We start from the raw sequence: 22,912 nt of genomic DNA, 5'->3' as shown, positions 1-22,912 counted from the left end.
CATCCTTTATTTTTTCCCCTTTATCCTCCACCATCTTTCATTTAAGGAAAAAACCAAAGCAGCCCAAGTACTGCTTGTTTCTGTTTCTTTTTTAAGTCAGTTCAGACTCCTTAGAGATGAGCTGTTAGGATTAGAGTTCTACCAAACACCCTGATTTCACAGCCGCCAGTGACACTTTTAGCAGAAAGTTTTATTGGCATAAACTCTTTAGTACTCAGACTGCTTGCTCATAAATCCTGAGAATTTGTCGTTGGCGCACTCTGTTGTTTTATCTTGAAGAGCACAAGATTCAGACAGTTGTCACTTTGGGGAGCACACACAGCATCTCAAACAGCAGGTTAGCAGCCAGGAGGGCCGTGTTTCCTACGAGGAGGTAAACCTGGTGTGAACAGAGCCCCTCAGGACTCCTCAGCCTTCTCCCTTTGTGCCTCCTTCTCCAGGGGCCCTCCTTCCCTGCTCCTCTGGGCCACCCACCACCCCGGGGATGTGCTTTCCCTGGCATTCTGCTCCATCAAGCATCATTTGGAAATAGTCCTTTACAATTCAGAAGGTTCTTTACTCTGAGAACAGATTTCCCCCAAAGGAAAACCTATCATAATGGTGTGTATTGTAGCCTCTAAGGCTAATAGGCCTAACTCCAAGCTTTTCTCACGTAAAGTCATTGGGATGGCGTCTGCTGACTCTCTCTCCTAAACCAGCTAACTCCCCACTTTATTAATATTAATATGATTTATCCTTTGAGAATTCACTTGTCAATGAAATGTCAACAGAGGATGGAACCGTGTCACCCTGTCACTAAATGCAGGCTGGTTTCTTTCTCTCTTGCTGACTGGTGGGCAAGCTAACAATACTTAGCTGCCTCCCAGGGGTTTTGTTAGGGTTAATGAGCTCGTGTCTGTAAGGTGTGCGATAATAGGTTTATTTTCTTCGCTGTAGGACATACCCAGCAGGTTCCCAGGTTATACAAAACCACCCACCATCTTCCACTTATTAACTAGATTCACATAATGTAAACTAGCAGCTGCCTACGGATCCCGGTTTTCTTGCCCACTCACCAGAAGGATCGTATGGCGGGGAAACTTCCACAAGATCACAGCCCACCACGTTCAGGCCTTGACAACCGCGGATGATCTCCAGAGCCTGCCCAAGGTCAAGCCAAGGGGGTAAGCATTGATAATGAAAAGCAACCACAGAGGCTTCCTGGATTTCTCCCAACATGCCCACCTTCTGGCTTGGAACTGTTGCTTTCCCTCAGTAAACATTTATTGCCAGACACACTGGTGGACACCACAGACACACAAATGACCAATGCACAGTCCCTGCTCCCAAGGGCTCCACAGTGTGACTACAGAGATGAGCAAACCAAACATTTCAATATCATGCATTCAGGGCTTCAAGAAAAGCAAGCATAGAGCCAGCCCTGATGGCTTAGTGGTTAAAGTTCGGCGCTGTCACCACTTCGGTGGCCTGGGTTCAGTTCCCAGGCACAGAACCACACCACTTGTCTGTCAGTTGCCATGCTGTGGTGGTGTCCCTCATAGAGGAACTAGAGGGACCTACAACTAGAGTGTACAACTATGTACTGGGGCTTTGGGGAGAAAAAAAAGACGAGGAGGACTGGCAACAGATGTTAGCTCAGGGTGAATCTTTCCCAGCAAAAAAAAAAGAGAAAAGAAAAGCACACGTATCAGCCCAAAGAGGCAGGGGAAGGCTTCTCCGAAGTGGAAAGAGAAGAACTTGACCCAGCAGATGCACATGGGAAGGGCGGCCGTGACAGAGCAAAGACACGTGCAGAGGCACCAAGATGGAGGAAGTACCAGCAGTTAGACGTGGCTAGAAGACAGGATAGGTGAGGGGAATGGTGGAAGAGAGCGGCTTTGTCTGAAAGGGTTTCCATTCTGCAGGTGAAAAGGCCAGATGGATAATAAGCTGAGGAATAAGGATTGTGTTTTAGAAAATTCCCTGATGGGAACTGAGGGTGGCTCTGAAGAGGTGGTTATGACCATCCTCCTTTCTTAGAGGATGTAAGATGATCCATTAGGGGCCGGCCCATGGTCGAGCAGTTAAGTTCACGCGCTCCGCTTCAGGGCCCAGGGTTTCGCCAGTTCGAATCCTGGGCGCGGACATGGCACCACTCATCAAGCCATGCTGAGGTGGCGTCCCACATGCCACAACTAGAAGGACCCACAACTAAAATGCACAACTATGTACCGGGGCGGGGGGGGGGGGGGGGGGGGGGGGCTTTGTGAGAAAAAGGAAAAATAAAATCTTTGGGGAAAAAAAAAAGATGATCGGTTAGGTTTAAGCAGTCTTCATTCATTTCCTCACAAATATCTTTGAGAACCAACTGTCTGTCTGTCGGTCACAGTCTAGGCTCCAAGGATAGTGACCAAAACAAGGCCCTGCCCTCTTGCAGCTTCCCTTCTAGCAACAGCCACACTGCAGCTCTGCCTCCCTGTGCTTACGCTCAGCGGGCCTCGGGGAGCTTTACTTGGGTGTTTCTAAAACTCCCCGACTACCTTGGTAGGTGGTTAATCCCATTGTGCGCACTTTTAAAACTTAACCCCGAAAGGTTAAGTTTAGTGTTCTTAAGAGGGGGTACTACAATATTGTCCCCATGAATCAACTACAGGTGGACCAGAGGCAGAAAGACCAAATAAAGGACCATTGTATCCCAGGTAAGCAATGAGGGCCCTTGCCAAAACCAGTCACTCCTCAAGAAGTGCGTATGCTCCTACGGTCAGCCCTGAGAACAGTGAAGGCGCCGGTGCTCTGCTTTTAAAATCCTCCCCTGATTCCTGAAGACAGTACAAGTCCCAGGAAAGTGGGGAGTTAAGTATCCTCACCCCCAGGAGTTGTCACTGGTGCAGCACCCTTACCTGACTAGGGGTGAGACCAGCAATTTCGGGTGTCCCTGTGCCCGGGGCATAGGCGGGATCCAAGCTGTCAATATCGAAGCTGATGTACATGGGTTTGCCTCCCATCTGCTGCCTCACTTCCCCCATCAGAGGAACCAGCGACTTCATCCAGCAGTCTTCTGCCAGGACCACCCGGAAGCCCTAAGGAGGGAGGAATGAAGGGAGGTCGACGCTTCTGCATGGCAGCACTTCCTGGGCACTTCCCATGTGCCTACCCCAGGCTAAGCTCTTACGTGTACATCACATTGGACCCTCAATCCCCAGGAGGAGGGAACTATCATCCCCATGTTAACAGGCAAGGAAGGGAGGGACAATGACAGGTAAAGAAACGGAGTAAGTAAAAGCTGACCCGTGACGATGGGATCAGAGAGAAGCTTGGCTAAAGCAAGAGTGAGAGTCAGGACAGCTCCTGCCAGCAGTCCCCCAAACAGCTCTGTCCAGAAGACTGGCCTTGGCACTCTAAAACAGGGCACTTGAGTCTTTCCTTTTGGGGTCCTGTCGTATGTTATTACCCAGGAGCCACTCTGGCTAGTGGGTATGAGGATGAGGACTAAGAAGGTGGCCACTCGCCTTGGGCTAGGACTTCCTCAGCTCTTTTCCAAGCCAGCACCAGTGAGGGCTTGGATGGTTTCTGCTGCTTTCCCCAGCCCAGCGATAAGAATCCTCCGCTGCCTCATGAACTAACAGCTTCCCTCCTCTCTGCTCCCTGTGACCCTCTTGATGCAAATTCAGCCTTTCAGCCCCACTTTCTGAACTTGATTAGCAAAGCCCCTGTTGAATCCATAGCCGCCACTGAGTGAGCAATGGAGAGGAGGGCACTTTGGGGGTCAGGGACGGAGGGAGGGCATTCAGTCTGTCACCTTGCTCCGGCTGTAAGTGTAGGGATCCAAGGTCATGGAAGAGCCCCGGATGCCGATCTGCACCACGCGCTTACAATCCAGGAGTCCTTCGTCCATACACCGGCGGAAGGGTGTCCCGTGATAAAGCTTCTCTCCTAGGGCCTTGTCAGCCGTGTCCGTGTGAGCGTCCACATGGAGCAGCCCCACAGGGCCATGCCTGATGACAACAGGGCAGCTCAGAGGCCAGGGCTCCCTGTGGGCCTGAGCACAGCTGCCCTCCAAGCCACCAAAACTTGATGACAATTCATAGCCACAGAGGGCACACTTGGCTTCAATTACTAGCCTTGCAACTGGTTTCTGTCTTCAAACCACTTAGCATCTCAGAAGAAGAATAAACTCAGAGAAGTCAGGCAGAAAAGAGACCTGTGCTTTAGCTTGCATTCACTACTAGTCACCCAGAATTTTCTTCACTCAGAGATGGAGAGGGCTGGGAGGATGAGAAGAAAGGGTGGTGGCTCAGGTGAGCTCGACTGAAGGGTGAACTAATCAGAGCCACGGTTTCTCCAGCTGCAGCACCCAGAAGCAGCTTCCACCCAGCTCTCTCTCCATTATCTCCATCAACGCTGCCAGGCACCCAAATAAACACACAGTACAAATCAGTGCTGGCAAACACAGCTTGGAGAAGAGACTTGTACCCACCCCCCCGAACCAGGATGCTACCGCCATGTCCCTCCCACATATGGATTCTGGAGCTGCCAAGGCCCTCCTCTCTCTTTCTCAGACTGATTAACCAAAGCCAGTGAATCCCTGGTAGACTTCCACTGCTGGAAAATCTGTCTCCTCACTCTCTGGGAAAGGGGCCCTCTCAGGAAAAACCAGGGCCTCCACTCAGCAAGCAACAGCATCGTGCCTGGCAGTATCTGCATCTGGCCTTTGAAGGAAAACAGAAACTGAAGTGAACTGAGGGTGTCTATTTCCCTAGGGCTCATCTTCCAAAAACAGAGGCAAATGCTGAGCGCGCATACCAGAGCAGATCTAAGGCAAGGGGGGTGGCCAGAAGTGTTAATAATAAACGGTCCTGGCTTCCAGCTGGTGACTGACAGACACACCTGGAGCTCGACCTTAATTTGGATCCACAGAAGCAACTCAGTCGGGAATTTCCCATCACCCCCCATAACCTAAGCCACTGAGGTCACCTGATGCCCTCCAGCAGCAAACAACTCATTCCTACCTCCTGAACATTGAAACCTTGCTTGGGCCTAGCCGCTTGGCACTTACTTTTTTGCCATCGCTTGCAATATAGGATATGTGATTGTGTGATCTCCACCTGCAAAGAGGAAAAAGAAGAAAACATCTGCAATGTGGGTAAGATTAGAGGACCATGTATCACACAGAACAATCTTCAATTTGCCCAATTCTGCCACCCTTTCGAATAGAGTGAAGAACAATAATCCTAGCTAAAATAAGATCTTATTCAATAGTGAGAAAATGGCCCCTGGATGTTTGAGATTACACTGTCACTGAAAAGTGGGAATTAAACAAATTGAGGCTTACAGGTAAAATGTCCAGAACAGCGCTGTCCGATAGAACTTTCTGCAATGATGGACACGTTCTGTATCTGCACTGGCCAACAAGGTGGCCACTAGCCACATGTAGCCATTGAAATATGGCTCATGCAACTAAAGAACTGAATTTTTTTATTTTAATTAATTTTAATTTAAATAGCCACATGGAGCTAGTGGCTACCGCATTAGACAACGGAGGCCTAGAAAGTATTACTATTGATAATTAACGACAATAGCTAACATTTATTAAAACTTAAAACATGCCAGGCACGATGCTGGGCACTTTATATGCACTTTTGTTGTCTGACCCTCACCCCAATATAACAAGGCGGGTGTTGGTGTTATTATTCCCATTTTACAGATGAAGAAATGAAGCATAAACAGCTAGTGAGAGGTGGAGCTGAGATTTCAAACCATGCCATCCAGAAACCACACGCCTCGCCACTATGCTCTGCAGGCGAGGCCCTCCGATTTGGCAAAAATAAATTTGGATATTGAGAAAAAGGTGTGTGTCATTTTAACTATTTGTGAACCAGATGGGGAAGAAATGCTATAGCGAGAGTGGGGCAGGGTGGGGGAGGATAAGGGGCCAGCTGCCCTATGGATGGATACAGACCTTGAGGAGCAGGAAAAGACCCCTGTGCAGCTCTCTTCTCAAAGAAAGTCATTAAAACAATGTCCTCGAAATAGTTAAAAAGCCACAATTGAGCCCCTGTTGGCAGCCTTCCCCAGGGTGGGATCCAGAGCTGGGACAAAGGTGAGGGCAGTAGAGGCGCTTGTCGGAATGCAAAGATTAAGGGGTGCCAAAAAACTCAGCAATCAAGATAAACACTGTGTTGATGTAATATTTTTAAAAATCAAAATCAATGCAAAAAAAATTCCATGATAAATTTTAAAGAAAGACAGGATCAGTAACTATGTTGTTCTGAGCCATACTGGAGCCTGACGCAAAAGGGGAAAGTCAGTAATACTCGTTGATTTCTTTGGCACCCCTTAAATTTTGCACCGAGGCCAATGCCTCACTTGCCTCAGCCTAGTCCATCCCTGTCAATCATACTGGTCCCAAAATTTAAATATCCTCTCCCCAGGGGTTAAAATACATGAATTAAAAATGTTCTCTTGGGGCGGGCCCTGTGGCTGAGTGGTTAAGTTTGCACACTCAGTTTCAGCAGCCCAGCATTCGCTGGTTTGGATCCCGGGCACAGACCTACACACCACTCATCAAGCCATGCTGTGGCAGCATCCCACATAGAAGAACTAGAATGACCTACAACTAGGATGTACAACTATGTACTGGGGCTTTGGGGAGGAAAAAAAAAGTGGAAGGTTGGCAACAGATGTTAGCTCAGAGTCAATCTTCCTCACCAAAAAGCATTAAAAACAAAAGTTCTCTTGAGGCCAGCCCAGGGGCATCGTGGTTAAGTTTGGGCACCCTGCTTCAGCATCCTGGGGTTCATGGGTTCAGATCCCAGGCACAGACCTACACACCAGGATCAAGCTATGCTGTGGTGGCATCCCACATACAAAATAGAGGAACATTGGCACAGCTGTTAGCTCAGGGCCAATCTTCCTCACCAAAAAAAAAAAATGTTCTCTTTCCTACTGTCTCCACATTCACAATGGCTTGTCCTGGAGAAGTAGTTGTACTCAAGTCCATGATAAATAAACTCTGAGCACATAGAACGACACTTGTCCTTGCAGATGCCATTACCCAAGGTCAGAGGAATACAGCCAGCGGCTATAATTCTCTGATAGGCCTCTTGAATTAGGCGGCAGCTGTCCTGAAGGTTGTAAAGATTGACATTCACATCTCCTAGGTCTGCAACCATGAGGGACTGGAAGGGGAGGGCCCCCGTGCTCGGGTTGGCTGTTCGAAGCAACACTGATTCCTCCCGGATCCGTCGGGGTCCAAATCTGGAGGAGGAAGAATCATCCTGTGAGCCAATCATAAAGATTTAGAGGCCCTGCCTAGACTGGGGCTGCTCATCTTCTGCACTGTTGACATTTGGGGCTGGATGACTATTGTAGGGGCCATCCTGTGCATTGTAGGATGTTTAGCAGCATCCCAGGTCTGTACCCACTAGATGCCAGTAGCACCCCTCCCCCAAGTTGTGATAACTAAAAATGCCTCCAGACACTGCTAAATGTCCCCTGGGGGCAGAACCCTCCCCCCACCCCCCTTTCTTGAGAACCACTGATCCCGGCTACATATTGAAGAGATTAAAGGCACAGACTTAGGAGCCCATCTATCACCAATTTACTAATGGCATTAAATAATTTCTTAACCTCCCTGAGCCTCAGTTTCCTAAACTGTAAAAGAATAATAATGATGGGGCCAGCCGGGCGGTGCAGCAGTTAAGTTCGCACCTTCCGCTTTGGTGGCCCAGGGTTTGCCAGTTTGGATCCCAGGTGCGGACCTACGCACCGCTTGTCAAGCCATGCTGCGGGAGGCATCCCACATATAAAGCAGAGGAAGATGGGCATGCATGTTAGCTCAGGGCCAGTTTTCCTCAGCAAAAAAGAGGAGGATTGGTGGCAGATTTAGCTCAGGGCTAATCTTCCTCAAATTAATAACAATAATAATAATAATGATATTTATCTTAGCCTATTGTAAGAATTAAATGAGGTCATCTATGCAAAGTGCCTTGCACTTAGTAGACATTTAATAAATGGTGACATTTATAATTCAGACCAGTAGTCAGATGCACTGTTGCTGAGCTGAATGAAAATAGCTGATGCTCAATAATTAAGAAAATGGATTTTACTTCCTCTGACTTCATCTCAGGAAAATTGCCTTAATTTGAGCCATTCTTGAGTCAGGTGACATCTGGAGGTTTTGAGAAGGGGCAGCCAGCTCTTCTGTTCTCAGAGGTAATGTCCCCTGACACTGTAAGCTGGGGGGTGCTCACAGCCCCACCCCAGCAAGGCCCAGGGATAGGCCTGGAGAAGGCTCAGTGCCCTAGACCCCTTCCTGTACCAGTGGATGACACGTGCATTGAGCTCCCAGGGTTGCCTGATGAGTGACCAGGGAAACCGACTGTCTCTCAAACCATTAGGGGCACCTTGGAGCAAGGCACCAGCTTCCAAACTGACCCTGGGCGAGCCGCAATGCCTCTCCCTGTGTTTTGTGTGCACAGTGGCCGCCAGGCTGTCCAGACGCGTGTCTTCCAGTCCTTTGAGCCTTACCTCGCTCCGGGCCGGTTGGAGGTCCCAATGTCCAGGGGCACCCCGACGAAGGCAGCGTCCAGCCCCTCGGGGGAGGCCTGCACAGGCAGCCGCATCATGGAGCAGACACCCACCGGCCGGGCCACGAACTCAGAGCTAGGGGGCTGGTTCCAGGGGCCATCAGAGGCCCGGCGGCTGGGGCTGTGGCCAGGGTCGAAGAGTGCTGTGGCAGGACGCACGCCGTGCCCCAAGTGGCCCGAGAGCAGCCCCCGCACGCCCCCACCGGCCTCCAGACCCCAGGCGCAGCCGGCCCCCAGCAGCCGCAGCATGCCACCGGCCCTTCTGCCCTTTGGCACGTGTGCCAGCCCCCGAGCCGCCGGGCTCAAAGGGCAGGGGCAGATTGAGATGGGGAGGGGCCCAGGCTAGGCTGCTCTGTCCACACGCCCCTTTCTGGACTTCGGCCTCTGGCTCCTTTGGTAAAGAGAGCCACGCCAGGGGCTCCCATTCATGCCCACGTGCACTGTCCCGGGTAGGTCTGCGCCCCCAAAACCAGACCCTTGGCAGCTTCTTCTTCCATTCAGAGTAATATTTTCAAAACTTGAAAGATTTGAAGGAAAAATACCTTTCTCTAAGCGAGAGAAATTGGAAAAGCATTTTTAAAAAACAATGTATTAAGAAATGTCTGAGGGCTGGCCCCATGGCCCAGTGATTAAGTTCTCTCGCTCCACTTTGGCAGCCCAGGGTTTCGCCAGTTCGGATCCTGGGCGCAGACATGGCACTGCTCATCAGGCCATGTTGAGGCAGCGTCCCACGTGCCACAACTAGAAGGACCCACAACGAAAATATACCAACTATGTACTGGGGGCATTTGGAGAGAAAAAGCAAAGAAAAAGATTGGCAACAGTTGTTGGCTCAGGTGCCAATCTTTTAAAAAAAAGAAAGAAAGAAAGAAAAATAAATGTCTGGGTAGAATTCTCAGGAAGCAGAGTCTTTCTAAATAACGTTTTGTTTTGGTTTTTGAGGAAGATTAGCCCTGTGCTAACTGCTGCCATTCCTCCTCTTTTTGCCAAGAAAGACTGGCCCTGAGCCAACACCCAAGCCCATCTTCCTCCACACTATACGCCTACCGCAGCATGGCTTTTGCCAAGCAGTGCCATGTCTACACCCGGGATCTGAACTGAGGAAGCCTGGGCCACCAAGAAGTGGAACGTGTGAACTCAACCGCTGTGCCACGGGGCCGGCCCCTAAATAAAGTTTTTTAAAAAGGACTTAGAGGCAAGCCCACCAGCCTGCAGTCCTTTTTTCCCTTTGTTTTTTCTTTCATTTTTCTTCCCCTCCCCTGAGGAAAATTTGCCCTGAGCTAACATCTGTGCCAGTCTTCCTCTGTTTTGTATGTGGGTCACCACCAGAGCATGGCAGCAGTGGAGTGGTGTAGGTCCACGCCCAGGAACCCGGCTGCCCAAGCAGAGGGTGCAGAACTTAACCACTAGCCGTCTTTTTATTTCTAAGAGGAGAAAAAGATACACAGAGAAAAAAAGAAGGGATTTGTAATGAAGTTATGTAAGCCATTTGGTGGTGGTATATATTTTTTAATATTTAGAAGTTGAGATTGAATGGAAAAGGTCCGAGTTTGCATTAAATAATAACCTTTTCAGGAAAGTCACACATTAAACCCCACACCGGCCCAGCCTCCACTCTGCAGGCCCAGGGACAAGTTTCATAATGGTCAATCCAGGTATTCGGTGTTGGAAGAGGCTGCAAAGCAGCTCCCCGCCATTTTCCAGAATAAAGACAACCTCTCTGCCCAGATGCCACCACTATTTCTTTCATATCGCTTGTCCTGAATGTATCATTTTCTTACTGCTGGTTTTTCTTTCATTCTTCTCACAAATATTTGAGTACCTACTTGTGTGGCAGGCACTATGTGACAATGATTCCAACTTCTCTCCATCTTTTGCTACTGCTGAACACTCCTTTTCTTTGCACTTTCCTCAGGTGGCCTCTTTGACCAAGGACAGCACCCCTGCTGTCCTTCCACCTTTCTGATGGCTCTCTCTCTTTCAATACCAAGGTGACAATTTTCACCTATAGGCGGTAATTCACAATGCCAAATCCCGCCCTTGACTCCAGTCACCTATTTGCTGACTTCCCACCTGGATGTTCTGACAGTGCCTCAGGTGGGCTGCAAGGTCAGCCAGTGACTTTCCACCTCCCTCTCTGGAACCTGCTCTCTGCCCTGTCCTTTGGTAAATCTTGATGGTTTCTTGCATGCAAGCCCTCCCCTCGTTTTGTCTGCTCCTACTCTGGTTCAGGCCTTCCCACCTGTAGCTTTCCAGTTGGTCTCACCACTGCTCGTATCACTGAGTCTTTCCTGCCAGATAACGCTTCCTGAAGCCAGTCCACTTGCTAATCGCATTTCCCATTATGCGTCTTCCCGTACTTCTCCCTCCAGCCATTGTTGACATTACACAGCCCCACTCTCTTGCCTCCTTCCTTTGCCCAGGCCGTATCCTCTGCCTGGAATGCTCTCTCCCCAGCTCCCAGCTCCACACGCCCAATGTTCAGCGGAAGCCCGAGCTCAAACCGCTCTCTCTGAAACGCTCTTAAAAGCTTAACAATTTTCTACCTGGGATTATTAGTACGGGACCTAGAATCAGAAAAGAGTTAAATCCTGTCTCCACCGTCAGTGTATCTCAACCACTCATGGCAGAAGAGAGAGCTCCTCCCCATTCCCCACGGGTCCGGGTATATAGCTCAGAGTAGCCCCCCATTAAGCACAATGTTTCTTTCAAGTTTCATGTTTGATCTTGCAATTTGTGCAAAGTTTTCATTTGATTTCATAATACACGTTTATTTTAGCATAAAAATATATATTATTTGTCAGTTAAATTTTCCCCCCAAATTTTCAGGTAAAGCTGTCAGTCCAATTATGCATCATTTAACCCAGCTCACCCCCATGTACACCCCTGAGGCACCCCAGTTAGGGAAGTGTGGACTTAGCGTGTCAACCTGAGCAACTTACCGTTTTGAACCTATTTCCTGCTCTGTCGAATGGGATGATAATTCTTACTGGTTGTTCTTATGAGGATTAAATGAGGTCCACTGTGAAAGAGCATTGTAAACCACACATTGATAAATAATAGGTAGTGTTATCATTGTACATTTATTTCCTCTACCGCAGAGTTTCCTAACCAGCAGTCATTGCACACTGGTGTACTGCAATTGGGTGACAGGTGGGGTGCAATATAAAGATCCCATGGTCCTTGGGTCCACCAGTTAGGCCAGTCACCTCCGGGGGCATGCAGCCCGTGAGGAGCTCCTCAGAGGATGATCCAAGCAGAGAAGGGTCTGACATCCTGCCCTGTGATCCCCACAAGTAGGCAGCAGGATCAGCGGTATTTGCCGTTTGCCACGTGTCACCACCTGGGCATCAACCTCAGAGGCCGGCTGCACAGCGCACTGCTGCAATCACAGACGAGGGCCCAGGGCCCTGCTAGAGGAGCTGGGTTCCAGGAGCCCAAGGAGGATGAGCAGCAACCCATGGTGCAGCTGGTCACGAATGGAGAGCCCAGGAGACTGGTTGGGGGAGCCTGGCCAGAGCAGCTCCAGCCAGCTGACCCAAATCTGTCTTCACATAGCGTCAGACATTTCTGTACACTTTTGGCTGATGCCCAAGCAGTGTCCTAGCTAACTTCAGGGTGACTGCTTCAACCATGCTTATGGGCAGGGTGATACTAAAAATATTTAACACCTGAGATGGCACAGACATTGACCAATCAGATCAGATGTCAGCTAGCGATAAACAGTGAATACCAGTATAGATCAAATGGACATCAACCCCGAAGGCACGTGCTTTAAATCAGAGCTCTGTCCTTATTTTAAAATGCTTGACATCAAAGAGTTTGATTGGATTCAAAATCCATTAATGTTATCACAAGAAATTTCAATTGTACAATTGTTAATGAAAGAAAATAAAACATTTCTTAAAATATTGTAACTTTCGTAAAGTTTTTAATGTTAAAATGTCCTTTTAAACTTTTATTACCTACTTGCGTTTCTAATTGTTCACGGCGATCCAGAACTTGAAGAGATCCTTCTTGAAAAGTCCTCGTCATTATTGCATATAGCCCTTTCAAGCATAAACACTCCCAGAAGAAAACTAAAATTTTGAAAACACTTTATTTGGCAATTTTACATAAGCTCAATATTTAATTCTGTCTCTAATACTTTCATTTTATTTTTTCAAATCATAATTATCCAATTTATAGAAAATGTAATTATTTGTTTTAGCCAAATCCCATGCAGATGCCCCTAAATCCACCCCCCACCAAGTTTACCTCTGGTAGGACATACAAATTGTATAATTTTCTATGTGTGCCATGACAGGAAAAAGGTTCAGGAGCACCGTTCTAATAACCATACGTTCCAGTATCTGCTTCGTCCTTTTGGCTGGCTTCTAAGGGGGGGGTGCCTTGTAAAAAACAAGTGATACAATAAACGTTTGGTAAGCGAGTCAATGTTTGAACAGATCTTCTGGAAGCTGTGGAGAGCAGCTCTCGGGTGATTACTATTTCAGCCAAAAAACTGTGACAGCCAAAGCGGATGAAGTAAACACCGTGTATGTTTCAGTGGTCTGCTTGGATTCCCTTTGGCCTGGAGAATGATGCAAGGACTCCTCAGGAGTCAACACTTTGAACTTGTCTGTGCTTGTGGAGGCTCAGAAATGATCCTGCAGCAACTCCAGCCTCCCCGAGACGCCCATCTAGGGGCTTTCTGTGACACCCCACTCCCCTTGTTACCTCATCAACGGTCACCTTTACCTTCCTTGTCCTCTAAAGAAAAATACAGATATTTTTGAGATGTTCAGAATACTTTTATCAAAGTTTGCCAAAATCTACACTCTTCTATTTATTTTTCCTAAAAAGTGACACATTCAACAATGCCTCAGGGAATACTTCACACATTTGCGTGGAGTTACCTCCAATTATAGCATAATTTTTGAATATAGAAAATAATATGTACCATTTGAACACAAGATTGGTCGTTCAGTCTCTCTATTCAGCTTGCTGAATGGCCATCTGGAGCCTGAATCATCCGACCACTTTTATCCACACGCCAAGTAATTGGCCCCGTCTGTCTCTCTCTAGTCCAAAATGACCCTTCTAGGGCAAAAGGGAGGGGAGAGCAGGAATTTGTTTAAGGAAAGTCCTAAGCAGTGAAGTTGGGAGTATCACTGTTATGCAGTTTCAAAGTCAAGCCAGGAGAGGGCACAGAAAACTTCTGCTTGATCATCTAACAAAGAAAAGGAGAATTCAGGAAATGGACAGAGCTCTCCTTCAATCCACTCAACCAGGTGACACACAATTTAGGTCAGTTAGTCAGTCTGATTTCATCCTGAGACTGCAACAATTTTATTATACAACAGACTATCTTAATGTAGTCTTTGCATCATTTAATTTTCTTGAAGAAAATGCTCAGATTTTTTTCAAGCCCCAGCCAGACTCCTATGCATTTCTTTTAGTTGGCATTTCTCTCTGCCTCTCTAAGGAAGGCAGCTGCTTCTGAAAAGCCCCTCTTCGTCTGCAAAGCGAGGACTGTTAAAAGGTCACCTTCCCTGACTTCCTGGTGATGATGTCAGCTCAAAGTACGTCATCACCCTGGTCCTTAGAGAGAAAGGTATGAGACAAATGCAAGCGCTGATTATTAATTATAATCTACATACTTTGGGTAAATAGATCTGACTCAGGTTATTAGACTGACCACTCAATAATTAATGACTACAGGGACTGTAGCTTAAAACCAAGTTCTAAAGTGACACAAAGCTCTGGGATACATGGGAAAATACTGTTTAGACAAATCCATCTGAGCCAACTCATGCTGGGCAATTCAAGCCAGGAGAACATCATTTTCTGATTACAAAAGTAATATACGTGCATTGTACAAAAGGAGAATCCACTGCAGTCTACCCCTACCCAATCAAGCTTATATTTCAATGTATATAAGGCTTTTGAAAAAATCAAAACTGGGTTTAGTCTATAAAAAGTGGTTGGCAACTTCCTTTTTTCACCTTAAAATGCCTTGGAAATCTTCAAGATAAGATTTTTTAAAAAAAATCTTTTATTTAGGTGTAATTTATATATCACAAAATTCACCTATTTTTAAGTGTACAATTCAATGATTTTTTATAAACTTGTATAACCCAGTTTTAGAACATTGCCATCAGCCCCAAAAGTTCCCTCATGCCTGTAAATAAGCTTTTTTAAAGGGTACATTTTTGTGGATAATTACAATCATGAATAAGAAGTCCCAGAAATTTCCATCTTGCCTAGCTTTCTTTTGCTGCTGGCAGGCAAGAAGAAAATCGCAAAAGCCTACCAACAAATGTTGGAAGAAAACACCAGAAGCAGATGGACAGCTGTTTGCTCAAAATAGTTTATTCATTCGCCAGCTTTTACTGAGTGTCAGCCAAGCACCAGGCTATTGGTTAAGTCTGTAGGGATGTAAAGACAAGAAAATAGCTGTCTTCGCCTGGAATCAATTGGATGTGAGTTCAACAGTATGCAACCTAACTTAAGAGTTTCAATATTCAATGGTTTTGGGTGGTAAGTGTTCCAGATGGGTGTGACATTTGGACCTCCATTTGCAGAAGCCAAGACAGAGAAACAAGGACCAGATTTACTTCCCCACCTAAAACAACCAAAAGAGGGACAAAAAATATGAAACAATGGTTTTCAATACACTGAGAAAAGTACAACAAAGGAGGTGAGGCTTAGTATTGCCCCACTTCACTGCCTCGAGTTCCCAGGCTACAGTGCAGGGAAGGAAAACTGAGGCAGAGTTCAGGGGAGTCCCAGAGTGAAGGAGTCAGAGCTGAGAATCTAGGGAGACCAAGACAGCTCGAGGTCATAGGGCAGAGCACCAGAGGAGAGAGCTGTACAGAGAGAGTTTTCTAGTGTGCCAAAGTCCTGCTTAACACATATGTGTAAGAAAACTACCCAAGGCTGGGGAAAGAACCACTTCAAAGGGTTAGAGAGAAAGGTGTTTGATGCACACACAGGCTGGGAATAGTGCCTATTCCCACTAGCCAGATTAATTACGGGGCATTGGGAAGAGCATTCATGTAGGTCTCAGGGGGATTAATCGGCCCTAGAATTAGCACTGGTTAGATGGTCTGGTCCCATCTAACAAATCTTAAAAGCAAGACCCAAAAGAATTGAACTATTTCCAAGTAACTTAACTGTACCCCAGAACAAAGCTCAAGAATTACAGGAATACAAGAATATCCAGCACTTCACAAGGTAAAATTCCTAATACCTGGCATCCAGTCAAAACTTACCAGACATACAGGGACTGGCCCGGTGGCACAGCAGTTAAGTTTGCACGTTCCGCTTCAGCAGCCCGGGGTTTGCAGGTTTGGATCCCAGGTGCGGACCTATGCACCACTTGTCAAGTCATCCTGTGGCAGGCGTCCCACATATAAAGCAGAAGAAGATGGGCATGGATGTTAGCTCAAGGCCAGTCTTCCTCAGCAAAAAAAAGAGGGTTGGCAGCAGATGTTAGCTCAGGGCTAATCTTCCTAAAAAAAAAAAAAGGAAAAAAAAATTACCAGACATACAGAGACAGGAAACTGTGACCCACAATGAGTAGACAAATCAGTCAATAAAAATTGACCCAGAAATGACACAGATGTCATTAGCATCTGTGTTAGCAGCAAGAAACTGCTGAATTAGCAACAAGCAAAGACATTAAAACTGTTATTATAACTGCATTCCATATGTTCAAAATATTAAGTAGAGTCATGGGAGATACAAAAAAGATTACAATTGAACTTTTAGAAATGAAAACTACAATTCTGGGGGAATAATTATCTCCTTTATTTTGGATATGACCACTTTATATATGCAATATAAAGCTGCAAAAATGCTTTCTCTCTCCCTTTCCTTTTTTTTTTTTTTTAAAGATTTTATTTTTCCTTTTGTTCCCCAAAGCCCCCCGGCACATAGCTGTATATTTTTAGTTGTGGGTCCTTCCAGTTGTGGCATGTGGGAGGCCGCCCCAGCATGGCCCAATGAGTGGTGCCATGTCCATGCCCAGGATCCAAACCAGCAAAATCCTGGGCCACCATAGCGGAGCGCGCGAACTTCATCACTCAGCCACGGGGCCGGCCCCCCTCCCTCTCCCTTTTCTAACAAGCACATTATGCTAGTAATTTATATTGAGTGTGCAATCAGCCAAAATCACTGCTTTTTGTTTTTCACGCAGGAACTCAGGTCTCCCTTACCTGGGGCATTGAATGCTTGAATTCAACTACAGATTCTATATTTCATCTTGTTAGTTTTGATCCAACATTCTAAGCTGTCTAGATCTCTCTGAATCTTGTTCCTGACAGCTGACTTAGTGCTATCTCCTGACTCTGGTCAACTGAGCACTTGACACGCCTGCTCTCTTTGACTTCCAAGTTGCCAGTAAAGATGCTGAACGAGGCAGAGTACATTAGCACCATCTGGAGAGATTTCCTCCAGGTAAACACTGGCACCTTACTCATCATGCTTTGGGAAGATCTCAATCCTGAGATTAAAATCACACTGGACAGAATTAATGGTAGATGAAATATTGTCCCCCAAGATTAGTAAATTTGAAAACATAGCAATAGAAGTTATCTAAAATTGATGAAAGAAAAAAGAATTTTTAAAAAAGGACAGAGCATCACTGAGCTGTAGGACAACTTCAAGCAGCCTGATATATGCGTACTTGCAGACCTTAAAGGAGAGGGGTAGGTAGAAAAGCACTGGAAGAAAGACAGGCCAACATTTTTCCAAATTTAATGAAAATCAAAAACTCGCAGATCCAAGCAGCTCAATGAATCCCAAGCACAAGAAACACTAAGAAAATCACAGTACCATACCCTAGTCACAGTCTACTTAGGACATTCAAATCTTTCATAAATGATAATATACTGATAGTCATTAATTTTTACATATATGAAACCTCATCAATTCTATAAGTCATTGTGCTGAGTTTCTGGATATCTAATTTCTCTTTTATCATTAAAAATGTCTTCTTGTAAATAGAGCATAAATCGGCTAGCCTTCGCTGCTTAGTCTCTGCGCTCAGAATTGCAGGTGTGTCACCATTTGATGAAGCTTTTTTTTTTTTCTTTTTCTCCCCAAAGCCCCCAGTACATAGTTGTATATTCTTTGTTGTGGGTCCCTCTAGTTGTGGGATGTGGGATGCTGCCTCAGCGTGGTTTAGATGAGCAGTGCCATGTCCGCGCCCAGGATTCGAACGAACGAAACACTGGGCTGCCTACAGCGGAGCGCACGAACTTAACCACTCGGCCACAGAGTCAGCCCCTCATGAAGCTTTTAAGAGAATTAAAGGATGGGATGCTTGGTGAGTCAGTGGGAGTCAACTCTAATCTATAGGTCCTCTAAGTGAAATATACCCTTCAACGTCAGGGGAAATTTCACCTCATTTGTTTAGTTAAAGCCTTTTAAAACAACAAAAAAGGTTGATAACTTTAAGTTCATTATTTCAAATACTGTAGATTCTCAGATGATCAAACTAACAAAATAACCAAAATGAATCCTGAATAGAAATTCTGTGTGGACTATCTGCGCTATTCGTCATTTCCATCTTAAGACTGTCCCTTCATATGTAACTGAAAGTTCACAGATGTTAAGAAATTGTTGTTTTGGCACAAAATCAGATATGGAAAAGAGGGAACTGTGCCCTTAACTAGGAATAGCAATTACCTAGGGCTACTGCTATTCGAAGTATACATCAGGCCCACGGCATCATCTGCACCTGGAGCTTGGTAGACATGCAGACCCTCAGGCCGTGCTCCAAAGATTCATAATATGCATTTCAACAAGGTTCTCAGGTGTTTGCTATACACCGGTTGCTACACATTCAAGCTTGAGCAGCACTGTTGTCTGGCAAATAATTTCTCTGATATTTCCTTATGCATGGAAAAGCAAAAGCTGCTCACCTTATTTCACAAATTGATAGACTAAGTGAAACCCAGTCCATCTATGAGTTAGGTACACACGAAACATCAAACTTTCTAACAAACAGCGAGCCACATACACGTCCCAGGCACACCACAAGCATTCGCGGATTGAAAATGTTGAACAGCAGACTACCACTGTTATTGGAAATCCCAAACACGAGGCCTTTTTAAAGAAATGTCAAATATATAAACAACAAACAAAAGTATTTGACTCTTTTCACCTCTGGGAATATCTTCCTTTTTTTTAACCGAAATCTGTTTTCTTTCAGTCTGCAACTATTCAAGTAACAATCTTTTCAGGAAATAAGCATAGTACACAGAGTCCCTATTGCCCATTTCCCTTCTTTGGTCAAACAAGCCTAAGCGTTGACTCGACTCGCAAGGAAGCTGCAGGAAGCCACGCCTGGGACCACTCCTGGGCACTCGTTTCTTGGTCCGCCACTGCCTCAGTCACATCCCTGCCCGAACTCGAGTCTGAGCCAGTCTCTCGAGCAGAGCTGGGCTCGTCAGTGGACCGGGCCTAAGCTGCGCGGCCCTGCGGCATCCCAGCCGCCGGGTCAGCGCCGGAGGGGCCGGAGCCCGCCCGCCCGCGCACGCCGGGACGCCCGGGGTCGAGCCTCAAAGGCGCAAGGGCAGGGGGGCCGCCATCCAGGTTTCCGCCAGAGAGAAGGTGGCAGCCGCGAAAAGCCCTCGCAGACCCCCGCACGTCCAAGACCACGGGCCGGCCGTCGCTCCCGGGACGATCCCAGGCAGCGGGAGTCCGGCGGGGCGGGGTCGCCTAGCAACCAGGAGCCCAGCGCGCGGACTCCAGGCATTGGCCGGTGTGCGTCACGTGAGAAGGCGCCGCTGCCCACTGGGAGATTCCGCTGCAGGCATGTGACGCGGCGCAGGCGCGTTTCCGCAAAACCCTGGGAGGGCGCTCTGGGGGACGAGGTCGTGGGGATGGCGTCTTGGGGATGAGGGCGCGGGAGCGTTCCCTCGGGTTCCGTGCCGGCCTCGCGCGAAGCGCCTGGTCCTGGCTGGCGAGAGCGAGGAGAGATGAAACGGGCAGTTGAGGCCTTTCCGTGCTGGCTGTAGCGAAGCGATAAGACGGTGCTAAGTTGCGCTCATGTGGCTAGTTTGGTGGTGCAGGAGCATTTCCTGAGAATAAGACTCGTCAGATGCTGAAATCTGCCTCCTGTGGAAACAAAGTTTTGACCAACCGGTTCAACAGCAGCAACTGTTGGGATGGCAGGAAGTTCCGTGACAAATAAGAAGTGAAGATTAGGGATATTAAGGATATTGAGTTAGTATATTCAGCGCTGCCTAGAAGAGAGGTACTGCATCTGGGGCGAGAGGAGGGGTCTTTTGGGGGGAGGTATGGGGACCGTCTTGCTAAAGTAGTTATTGGAGGGGTAGAACTGCCATTGTGGATTTCAAGAGCTAGTTCAGTTTCTCATAAGTAACGAGGCAGTGCCTAGTTAGCCACACGTCAGTTCATGAAATCTAGGTCCCCGTGTGCAGACCAGGATGTATGGGGACCCCGCCACAGTACTGTGATGCCTGGCCAAAAGAAGGTCGAATATGAAAGGGATTTGAGGAGATAATTGGGACGGCCCTGCTCTTTTTAAAAACTGCCAAGGAGGTTGATTGCATGCCGTCCTTTGATTCTAATAAATTTCCTGCCAGCAAGCAGAGAAGTTTCAAATACCATGTCTACTCTGGAACACTGGCACATAGCCTATAGCCATCCTTGATTCCCCTTTCTTTCACAGTCCATATCCAATGCATCAGCAAGTCCTGTTGGCTCTACCTTCAAAATGAATTCAGACCCTGACCGTTTCTCACTACTTCCACAGCTACCACCCTGGTCACAACCCCTAAGATCTCTCACCTGGGTTATTGCAATAGCCTTCTAATTAGTCCACTCTTGCCTTCCTCTACAAGCCAGCCAAAGTGATCTTTTAACACACGTGTCACTTCTCTGCTCAACACCCTCCAGTGGCTTCCTATTTCAGTCAGTAAAAGCTAAAAGCCAAGGTCCTACAAACGCTTACCGCATAACCTGGTCCCATGGGCTCCTATCTGCTCTCCTCCTTATTCGTTGATCTCCAGAAGTGCTATTCTTCATGCTGTTTCATGAACAGGGCAAGTATGCTTTCACATTTAGGTCTTTGCACTTGCTATTACCTGTGCTGAGTGTTCTCCCTGGATGTTCGCATAATTTACTATCACTCCATTCGTCTGCTCAGATGTCACCTTATAAGACAGCCTTTCCTGACCACCTGTGTAAAGCAGCAAGCACTGCGTGCCCCAATTCCACCCCCCTCCCCAAAACTCCTCTCACTCCTCCCTATCTGCTGCTTGCTTTTTTTTTTCTTTATAGCACTTATCACTGCTGGCACATTTTATATGTTCTTTGTCTGTTACCTCTACTAGAACGTAGCTCCATGTGGATAGGCACTTGGTTGTGTTCCCTGCTGTACCACTAGTACCTAGAACAATGTCTGGCAGGCAGTAGAAGTTACTAGTTGTCGAAGAAATGAATAAGTGGTCTATGCTCAAAGTGGTTCTGTTGCTGATTATGCTGAGTGGACCAAAGTTGCTCCAAGTAGCTAAAAGACTTCAACATATCCACAATACTGTAATGATTCAGACATTGGTAGAGCCCACTCTCAGAATGCTTTGTACCCACTTTGTATCTTTTTTTTTTTTTGAGGAAGATTAGCCCTGAGCTAAGATCCGCCACCAATCCTCCTCCTTTTGCTGAGGAAGACTGGCCCTGAGCTAACATCCGTGCCCATCTTCCTCTACTTTATATGTGGGACGCCTGCCACAGCATGACTCGATAAGCAGGCATATGTTCGCAGCCAGGATCCAGGCCACTGAACCCTGGGCCACAGAAGCGGAGTGCACAAACTTAACTGCTGTCACCAGGCGGCCTCCCCACTTTGTATCTTAACACATGGCTCTATACTATTAGCCGTGACACCTGAGATTCCTCCACAGCTGTGATGTGGTGTTCCAAGAAGAAAGATGCTCCGCTTTTTCATGAAAAAGGAGGAGTTTCTTGAAGAGAAAGAATAGAAAAGAGCAATTTAACTACCAAGGTGGGTATTGAACTAGATATATCAAGGGTAGATCAACAAAGTCCTGCTCAGATGTAAGCAGAGTAGGTGAAGTAGGCTTGTGTCAGTCCAGAAGATTCTTGGGAAAATTTACCTTCCCCACCAAGTTCTCTGAAGACCAGAAATCTGCAGCTGATGACTGATAGATACCTTTATCCCCTATTACAATGCAAATACCCTGAGAGATCATATTGTGTTTCAGCAGTCATTAGTACTTTATTGTGAATTAGTCCAGATCCTTCCTTCCTTTTTTTTTTAAAGATTTTATTTTTCCTTTTTCTTCCCAAAGACCCCTGGTACATAGTTGTATATTTTTTTCAGTTGTGGGTCCTTCTAGTTGTGGCATGTGGGACGCCACTTCAGCATGGCCTGGCAAGCGGTGCCACGACCTCGCCCAGGATCTGAACCGGCGAAACCCTGGGCCACCGCAGCAGAGCGCGTGAACTGAACCACTGGGCCATGGGGCCGGCTCCCAGATCCTTTCTTGAGAGCAGGTTTTGAAAGGGCTAAGGAAGAAAGTAGGAGCATATGAGGACTAAGAGGAACAGGTGGAGAGAAAGTTCAGGAGCCAAGAAAGGAGCATAAAGTTGATCTTGCCAGGGACAAACTTTGGCCTCTTTTGTGGGTTTCCCCAGGGTTGAATCTGGTAATCAAAGTACATATTGATCTCTAGCTCCAAACTTCTGAGTAGGCAAATTATGGTGCTTGAAATTACAGCCATAATTACCGGAAATGTTTTGATAACCCAAGAGCACAATGTAAGCTGGAAATGAAGAGGAAGGATTGACCTAAAACAGTGGGACTGAAACGCTATCAGATTTTAGGAAAGATAAGCAGGAAAGGGAGGAGGCATTGCATTATACATAGGCACATGATCCTGGCCTAAGAAAGAGGAAACTGAATGAGAAAGAGTTTTTGTGTCAAGGTAAAATGGGGCACTCTCTGCTATCAGTTGACATGCCAGAAACAATAAGGTAAGATAGGCTTCCTGGAGCAACCAGGGACTGACGATAAGGGAAAATTTTAAAATAATAACATATACCTGCTTTAAAAAAAAAGGAACAAGTCACAAATATCAAACAATTACAGTGTTTGGGGGATTTAGTTCCTACTATAGGAGTTTTTAAAATCCACTGGGGTAGATGCCTTTGCTGATTAGTTCTTTCCAGTCGAGAAGAATTAGGCAAGATTCCTGCGGTAGACAGAAACTTCTCTGGGGTGACCATATGGTGATGAAATTCGGGGTTTTGGAGCACAGTAAGGTGTCGCCAAACGTAATGTGCAGGCAGAGCATTTGTGCTCTAGT

General features: G+C 46.8%; 1 protein-coding gene and 2 long non-coding RNA genes across 4 annotated transcripts; all 3 read right to left on the bottom strand.

Annotated features, from left to right (window-relative positions):
• Positions 1-169: 169 nt before the first annotated feature.
• Positions 170-8,934, bottom strand: AGMAT (agmatinase (putative)). The gene is made up of 7 exons (XM_008540963.2): positions 8,509-8,934; positions 7,034-7,236; positions 5,036-5,084; positions 3,779-3,974; positions 2,880-3,059; positions 1,056-1,140; positions 170-363 (listed from the first exon to the last, which is right to left on the bottom strand). Exons 1-7 carry the CDS (start codon positions 8,814-8,816, stop codon positions 290-292), a joined length of 1,095 nt encoding a protein of 364 aa, XP_008539185.2. The 5' UTR covers positions 8,817-8,934; the 3' UTR covers positions 170-289.
• A 2,383-nt stretch (positions 8,935-11,317) lies between these two features.
• On the bottom strand, positions 11,318-12,648 carry LOC139080728 (uncharacterized). Its single transcript, XR_011535456.1, has 2 exons — positions 12,537-12,648; positions 11,318-11,589 (listed from the first exon to the last, which is right to left on the bottom strand). It is a non-coding gene; the product is annotated as an uncharacterized lncRNA (long non-coding RNA).
• Positions 12,648-19,289, bottom strand: LOC139080725 (uncharacterized). 2 transcript variants are annotated; one of them, XR_011535450.1, is made up of 4 exons: positions 18,721-19,289; positions 15,824-16,063; positions 13,510-13,649; positions 12,648-13,319 (listed from the first exon to the last, which is right to left on the bottom strand). It is a non-coding gene; the product is annotated as an uncharacterized lncRNA (long non-coding RNA). The 2 variants fall into 2 exon arrangements; XR_011535449.1 differs by lacking the exons at positions 12,648-13,319; positions 13,510-13,649 and adding an exon at positions 14,904-15,174.
• Between the last annotated feature and the right edge of the window lie 3,623 nt (positions 19,290-22,912).

This window comes from Equus przewalskii, chromosome 2 (genome assembly GCF_037783145.1).
Source record: "Equus przewalskii isolate Varuska chromosome 2, EquPr2, whole genome shotgun sequence".
NCBI classification, from domain to species: Eukaryota; Metazoa; Chordata; class Mammalia; order Perissodactyla; family Equidae; genus Equus; species Equus przewalskii.
Note: the sequence above shows the minus strand (reverse complement) of the source record. Positions and strands in the feature narration are given on the sequence as shown.